Here is a 7438-nt window from a genome sequence, read left to right as displayed (position 1 = left end):
GCCCGCCTCGCCACGAAGGATGCAGCCTGGCTCGGCACTGGCAGACTCACTTGGAGAGCCGCAGCCCGCCCTGCGCCGGTTGAACAGCTGCCTGCCGGCCCGCGCTTTTCGGGCGGAGAGGGGGCGGCAGTGCTGGCAGCCTGAGTCTTGCGAGGCCGCCGCCGCCGCCGCCGCCTTCCCCGCCGCCGCCACCCAGGCCCCGGCGACAGCAGCAGCAGCAGCAGCAGCAGCAGGAGGAGGAGACCAGCGGGCAGGCGCCACCGGCGGGGAGAGGCGCTGCGTGCGGAGCGAGCGAGCGAACGAGGGAGGCGCTGCAGGCAGCCCGGGCCTGGCGGAGGAGAAGGCGGCGGGCGCCGCGCGGAAGCCAGCAACGGCCGCGGCGGGTCGCGACGCCCAGCCGGGGCGGCGGCGGAGACACAGCAGGGCGCGGCCGGAGGCGTCGGCGCCGCTCGCTCACGAGGAGGGACTCCAGACATGCTCAGAGGCCCTCTTCTGCGCAGCCCGCTAGATGCGGCTTGCCGGGGCTCGCTCGTCCCGGAAGGTTAGGAAGGCCCGCGGGGCGGGGTTGGGCCACGCCTCCCCCCTCCCCACCCCGGGTGCAGGCTGGCGAGCTGGCTTGTCTGATGGGCTGGATCGAGCCCTCCTGGGAGGCAGCAAGGCCGGATGGAGTCGGGCCTCAGCAGCAGCAGCAGCAGCAGCAGCGCCCGTCCGATGCCCACCTGGGCAGGGATCTCGTGGGCGAGAGCAGCCGCTGAGCCGGCCCCAAAGCTCGGGGAAGCTCCACAGCGCCGTGGCCTTTGGCAGCCTGAGCCGGCGCCCCTGTTTCTTCCCCACCACACGACCTGGCTTCTTGATCAACGCCACTTTTTGTGAACAGCTTGGATCTTGCAGAGGGAGGGAATAAGAGAGTCTTTGCCAATTTGCCTCCAAAATCAGAGGGTTTTTTTTTGACCAAAATACATCCCTGGGGCCGAGACCATCTGCCAGTGGTGACTTTTCCTTAGCGACTGTTCGGGGTCCGAGCTGTGCGGTCCTCAGTTGATTCGGAGGAGGGGGAGGAGGCCTCCGTAGTCACTGGCTCAGCCGCGGGAGGAGGTGGTACGGAATGTCTACGAACATTCCAGAGATGCAGCCCCTTAAAAGGTGTGTGAGGCTGCCGCGTGCTGATGGTCAGGCGGAGGGTGCGGCCAAGAAGGGGCTGGCAGGCGGCCGGCCCGGCTGTGGGGGTGTAACCGCCTGCCTGCCTGTAGAGCTGGCGGCTAAGAGGTGTGTGAGTTGCTGGGGGGGGGGGGTGACATGAAGCCCAGATTCTGGGGCCTCGATAGAGATCCCATCTGGGGGGAAATGGGGCTCAGTGCATGAGCAGGGGAGGGGGCAGTGCTCTAGCCCTGGAGCTGGGGGGCAGTGGTCGCTCTCATTTCCCCCCATCTCTGTGCGGAATGAGTGTTGTTCTGGGCGGCAGGATCAAGGCACTGTGTGCGCATCATGTGCATTCAGAGTGGGGCCTTTCTAATTCAACCTGAGCGGGATCTAAAATTAACTGAGCGGACATTGAAAAACTTGTGAGCAAACGCATGTGCACAGGCCTTAGAGGGAATAGTGTGCGGGGGGGGCTCTTTTCCTCCCTGCCAGTCAGAACTTGGCTCCTTGCCTGCTTTCTGGAGGGATTAGAGCCGCCAAGGTCAGCAAGGGGGCAGGGAGGGGGGCCTTGTTCTCTGCCCCAGTTCCCATGGAAGCCCAGGGAACCTGTCCCCTGCAGGCGCCCCAGTGTGGCCTCTCCCCACCGCCCCCAGCCCCACCCTCTCTACCAAAGGTGGCGCAAAAGACCATCCTGGTAACGGGCCATGTTAGAGTTTGCAGGTTTCCTCTCCATTGCCTGGTCTCCTGTTCCTGTGGCTGGTGCAGCTATTTTTCTGGCTCTCTTGCTTGTTTGTATCAGTTTTGTTTGGATTTAGTTTTTAGTTCACATCCACACAGTGGTTTGGGATTGTGAACGGCCTCACGTGTTCCTAGGCCAAAAGGCAGTGGTCTGCGGCTCTTAATAACGAAAACAGAGTCTTTTCCCAGTCTTTGGGAAAGTGAGGTCTAGCTGCTGCTGGTCTAGTGTGGTGCTTGGAACTGGGGCCTGGGAAGTTCCCGGGTTGGATCCTGCCTCTGCTGTGCACATGCGCCATCGCTTTAGGCAAGCTGCAGCCTCTCTCAGCCTTGTCCCTGCCCTCCCCTGTCTGCTGTGGGGTGGGGAGGGAGGGGGCTGGTCAACATTACAGGGCTGCTGCCCAGGAAGCACTGGAGATGCCGAGATGCCTCTGATGGCTTACGGAAGCTTCAGCAGAACCCTGGTGGGTTACAGGGAGAGGAGGGCGGGGTGGGGGAGTGTGAGGGCAGGGGGCGCCTAGTCACAGGTGCGGAGGAGGGCCGTGTGTGAATGGCCCACATGTCCTCCCTGCTGCCCTTCCTTGGGCATTGATCCCTTCAGCAGAGCCCCACACCTTAAATGGATGCTCCTCAACTACAGCAAGGGTACCAATCCATTCCTGCTCTTAAAGGCAAGCAGAGGCTGGCCTTCATCCGGAATGCAAGTCCATGGCTAGCAACTGGGCTGGCTCGAAGGCCTGTTCCAAGAAGTTGGAGCGTTGCCTCTGGCATGGCTTCATCCTCCAGCCGCACAGACCGTGGCTCTCCCATTTTGGCCACAGGCTGCCCCACAGCCTGGTGGCCATCTCAGATTTTCTTGCAAGCCACCCCCCCCCAGGGCAGAGGCTGTGCTGCTCACCCGCGGGCGGGCAGCCTGCCAGCGCTGGGAGGGAGAGGCTCTGTGAGACGGTGCGTGGCTGGGGCTAGATTGCCTCCCCCCCCCGCAGCTCCCCTTTTGGCAAGGGACTTTGCGAAGCATTCCTTCCTAACCCCTGCTAACTGGGCCAAGAGGCACCTTTTACCGTGGTGATTCTCTTTATTTAGCAGGGGGAGAGTAACTGTCCCTATCCACTCCCAGCACAGCATCTCTCCAGTGGCTGTTTCTGGTGTTTGTCTTGTGTTTCTACTTAGATTGTGAGCCCTTTGGGGACAGGGAGCCATCTTATTTCTTATTTCTCTTTGTAAACCGCCCTGAGCCATTTTTGGAAGGGCGGCATAGAAATCGAATTATTTATTTATTTTTATTTATTATTATTATTATTATTATTATTATTATTATTATTATTATTATTTATTATTATTATTCAGTCCTGAGCAACAAGTGGCAGCCCCTTCTGGTGGTGCTGGAGGGAGGTGGGTGTTTGGCTGCAGCTTCTGCAAAAGGGCCGGCAACCTCACTTGGGAAGGGGCTGGCCGAAGTGTTTTGTGGGGGGGGGGAGTGGGCAGCAGCCGCTGCTTCAGCGGGTAGGAAGCCACGCAGGAGCCGCCCACCAAGCCCCTCCCCTTTCCTCCTTTCCAGGAGCCGCCGGAGAAGAAGTGCCAGCCATGCCGCCCGGCGGCCCCACAGCAGCCTCTCCCCTGGAGCAGCTCTCTGTCGCCGGCCCCCCTGCAGCACCTGGCGAGGAGGACCCCGAGGACCCCGAGGCGGCGGTGACGGCCCTTTCCCGCACCATCCGCCTGTACCGGCCTCCTGGCGGCCTCCTGGGCTCCCAGCCGCTGGTCTTGCTGCTGCCCTGGCTGGGGGCCCAGCCCCGCGCCCTGGCCAAGTACCTCGCTCTCTACCTGGCGCATCGCTGGGCCGTGCTGGTGGTGGAGAGCAGCCTGGGCCACTTCCTCTGGCCCCGCTGGGGGCTGGCCTACGCGGCGCAGGTGCTGGGGCTCCTCAGGGAGGGGCGGGCCTTGGGCACCCAGCCGCTGCTCATCCACGCCTTCTCCATTGGGGGCTACACGTTCGCCCAGATGATGGTGCATCTGGCCGGCCACCCTGAGCAGCACACTGGCGTCCAGCAGCGCATCCGTGGCCTCATCTACGACAGCCTGGTTGCAGGCAGCGTGGCTGACATGGCACTGGGTGAGTGGGCGGGCTGGGGCGGGGGGAGCAGGAGGATTGCCCGCCCTTCCTACAACCAGCATGCTGTGGGGATTCGGTGTGGGGAGGAGGAGGGCAGGACGCGGGCCCCTGAGCGGAGCAGACGTGGCCAAGGGGCCCTTCCCCAGGCACTTGGCGCCCCAGTCCCCGCTCTGCGGCTGCGCGTTAGGTTGGCCTTGACCGTGCCACCAGGGCAGCTCTGAAAAGAGCAAGGAAGAACCCGGCAGGCGGGCAGCCATCCTGACCCCACTGGTTTCAGCGGCCTCCCACGTGCCAGACGCCCTTAAGCCTTCGGGACCAGCGGTGTCTGTTCCCTGGTTCAGCTGGGATGCTGTTGGCCTTCTCTGCCAAGCCGGGGGTCTCCAGCTGCTCCGTGCCCTGGGCCCCCTTTCCTGGCACCGCCAGCTCAACATTTCTTCTTGCTGGTGGGGGCCTGCCCTCTTCCCTCTCTGGCCCCCGGGGGCAAAAGAGGGGCCACATTCTTGGGCCTTCCCCACCTGGGCCGAAGAGGGGAACTGTGGGTGGTGGAGCTTTTCCTGGAGGGGAGACCTCCTGGAGTCCCCTCTGCCCCCAAGTGGCTGCCCTCCTTGGCATCCTCCGGCCACCCCCTCTCCCCTCCCGCCCCTCGCGAGAGCGTGGCCACCGTGGGGCAGTTGGGACCAGTGTTCTCATCCCCTCCCCTTGTGTCCTGCTGGGACCTCTACCTGGAGCTGGGCCACTTGCCTTCCCACCCCCGAGCACAGAGGCGGCCCCCTGCCTCAAGGCGCCGTGGGATGCTCACAGCCAGCCCAGGGCTGCCCCCAAGCCTGCCCCAGGCCCAGCAAGGAGCCGGGGCTGTGCGCCCCACGTGTTTATTTACTTATATCTGTCATCCTTTTATGCCGCCTGCTTTGTAAATCTCTAGGCAGTGTGTGCTTGGAGACACCACAACCCCCCCACAGCCAGGGGGCTCTCCCCCCTGCGTGGCCCTTGTGCAGGGTGCCTGGCCCAGGGCTCGCTCTCTGTGCAAGGGTCTGCCCCACGCAGCAGCGTCCTGGGGGGCCCCCCTTCCCATTCCTTATTCAGCTCTGCCAGCAGTTCTTGGCGGGGGGGGGGGGGGGGGGCAGCCAACTTGCTGCAAAGGCCGGCAGGAGCAGAGCAGAACTGCCAGCGGGTGGCAACTCCCCCGACCCTCTGGCCTCCTTTCGGAGGCAGTAGCCCGTCCTGGCCACGGAGCGCAGTCCAGTAGGAGGCCCTTGGCAGGGCTGCTGCCATTTCCCAGGCCTGGGGCGGCGTCTTGGGCATCCCAGCGTTGGTGTCATCCCAAAGCGAGTCTGTCGTGGCAAAAGTGCAGGGAGGGCCGGAGGAGAGCTCTGCTTGCTTCTGCCCCCCCCGGGGGGGGGAGGCCAGTCTCCCTCCCCATCGCAAGCAGCAGCAGTGAAGAGACGTGGACGCACCCGTGGTGGCATGCATGCCGCTGCCTGCTTAATCGAGGGCAGTCATGGCCAAGTGAGAGAGTGGGGCTCCATGGCCACTAGCTGAGATAAAGGCTTGCATAAAGCGGAGACAAGTCCAGGGACAGGCCCACTGGCAACTACAGCTCCTGAGTGAAGCGGAGCCTCCATGATCAGGTCTAGTCTACCTCAGAGTGAGCCTGGCCACTGGGTCGGACCACGGTGGGTCCATCTAGCCCCCCAGCATCCTGTTTTCTTGGGGGATGCCCACAACCCAGGTCTCAAGGCAGAGGACCTCCCAGGACACTTCCGGGGCTCTGCTCAGCCTGGGATGGGTGGAGCTGATGAGGGAGGGTGCAGCTCTCCCCCTGGTGAGCAGAGGGTGCTCAAGCGACCTCCTTTCCCCCCTCAGGTGTGGCCCGCATCAGCAGCTCCTCCGCCCTCCTCCGCCCGCTCATCCACCGAGGGACCCTCCTGTACTTCCGCCTCTTCCGCCGCTGCACCGTGGCCCACTACGCGGCGGCCCTGGAGGTCTTCCACCGCCCGCCCCTCCGCTGCCCCGTGCTGGTCTTCTACTGCCACAACGACCCGCTGAGCGATGCCCGCCTGGTGCAGCAGCTCCTGGGCAGCTGGCAGGCGGCAGGCATCCCGGTGCAGGTGCAGGGATGGGCGGTCTCGGGGCACGCCCAGCACCTGCGCCTCCACCCCCAGGAGTACAGCCAGGCCCTGGCCACCTTCCTCCAGCAGCTGGACTTGCCCCCTCTCAGACTCCAGGCTAAACTTTAGCAAGCGGATGTGCGCGGGGTGGGGGTGGGGGGTGGAGGAAGGGTTCTGTGTTGCCTCGAGGAACTCCCCACCAGGGCTGGCTGGAAAGAGCGGGGGTGGGGGCGCGGGTTGGCCATCACAGCGGGAGGAGCAGACTCCTTTGGGAGGAGGGGTGACCCCCACCCTGCTCCCTGGAGGACCACGCAGTGGCGGGGGCCACGTGCAAGAGCTAAGCAGAGTCCAGCAGCACAGGAGTGGGGCAGCTGGGGGTGGGGCAGATTTGGGTCAGGAGGACCATGGTGCTGGGGGAGGGTTGCTCACCCTCCCTCCCCCATTCCCTCCCCTAAAACCAGCCTACAAGCTGCTTCTGGCCCAGGGCTCGGCCCAGGTCCACCAGCAGCGTCTCCTGCTCAGAGGGCTGCTCCTCCTCCTCCTGAGCAGGGTTGGGCCCAAGGCAGAGCCCTCCTCGCACCAGCACCTAGTTTCCCCCAATCCCCCGAAGCGGGCAGCTGCTGGCCTGGCCGCTAGGCGGAGCGCATAGCAACCACAGGGCTCCTGCTCACCTGGGAGGGGGGATCTGGCCCCTCCTGCCACCACAGCCTAGACCAGCCTTTCTCAGCCACCAGTCCAGGAGGCATCACTAACAACGCCCCCTCCTCAAAAACAGAGTTTTGGGCCGGCGGAGGCCACTGGGAGCTCGGTTAGTAAGGGGGTCGCCCACCTCCAGGCACCCCCCCTGCAAACAAACCCCCCCCCATTTTGGGCAGCTCTCCAGAGCTCATTTCCAGGCAGCTCTTGCGGCTGGACAACGTTCATTTCACTTCCTCGACATGGACATTATCCAGCAACGAGGGCTGCTGGAAATGAGCTCCGGAGAGCTGCCCCAAATTGGTTGTTTTTGCGGGAGGGGGGGTGCCTGGGGGTGGGCGACCCCCTTACTAACTGCTAGTCCAGGGAGCTGTGCATGACTAATGCACCAGCCCACGACTCCAAGACCGTTGAGAAGCACCGGCCTAGACAGGGCCGCAGCTAGAGGCGAGGAGGACCCAGCCCTCTCTCTGGTGACACACCAATCTCGCCCGTAACCCGCCCAGAGAACGCACCAAAGAGCCGCCCAGCCCTGAGCGCCCTCCTCTCAAGTTGCTGGAGGGGGGGCTCCGCGGTGGGGAAAAGCCACCTTGGCAAGGAGAAGGCCGTCCCACATCCACGGCGGCCAGAGACCCTCTCGGCTGGGCAT

The 7438-nt window shown here is 64.0% G+C and overlaps 1 protein-coding gene across 3 annotated transcripts; it reads left to right on the top strand.

The window, feature by feature from the left end:
- The first annotated feature begins 264 nt into the window (after positions 1-264).
- LOC128325812 (transmembrane protein 53-A-like) lies at positions 265-6949 on the top strand. 3 transcript variants are annotated; one of them, XM_053251633.1, is made up of 3 exons: positions 265-541; positions 3434-3985; positions 5849-6949. In XM_053251633.1, exons 1-3 carry the CDS (start codon positions 475-477, stop codon positions 6220-6222), a joined length of 993 nt encoding a protein of 330 aa, XP_053107608.1. In that variant the 5' UTR covers positions 265-474; the 3' UTR covers positions 6223-6949. The 3 variants fall into 3 exon arrangements, with proteins under 3 accessions (XP_053107608.1, XP_053107609.1, XP_053107610.1); XM_053251634.1 differs by lacking the exon at positions 265-541 and adding an exon at positions 551-1143; XM_053251635.1 differs by lacking the exon at positions 265-541 and adding an exon at positions 1213-1266.
- The last annotated feature ends 489 nt before the right edge of the window (positions 6950-7438 follow it).

This window comes from Hemicordylus capensis, chromosome 5 (genome assembly GCF_027244095.1).
Source record: "Hemicordylus capensis ecotype Gifberg chromosome 5, rHemCap1.1.pri, whole genome shotgun sequence".
Lineage (NCBI taxonomy): Eukaryota > Metazoa > Chordata > Lepidosauria > Squamata > Cordylidae > Hemicordylus > Hemicordylus capensis.
The sequence above is the reverse complement of the archived record's forward strand: the minus strand, read 5'-3'. Positions and strand labels throughout refer to the sequence as shown.

Bases quoted from the DNA above. Each gene is read 5' to 3' on its own strand.
- LOC128325812 (XM_053251633.1), top strand. From the start codon at position 475: ATGCTCAGAGGCCCTCTTCTGCGCAGCCCGCTAGATGCGGCTTGCCGG. The intron at 542-3,433 runs GTTAGGAAGGCC...CCTCCTTTCCAG, and splicing joins GGGCTCGCTCGTCCCGGAAG to GAGCCGCCGGAGAAGAAGTG. The intron at 3,986-5,848 runs GTGAGTGGGCGG...TTCCCCCCTCAG, and splicing joins CGTGGCTGACATGGCACTGG to GTGTGGCCCGCATCAGCAGC.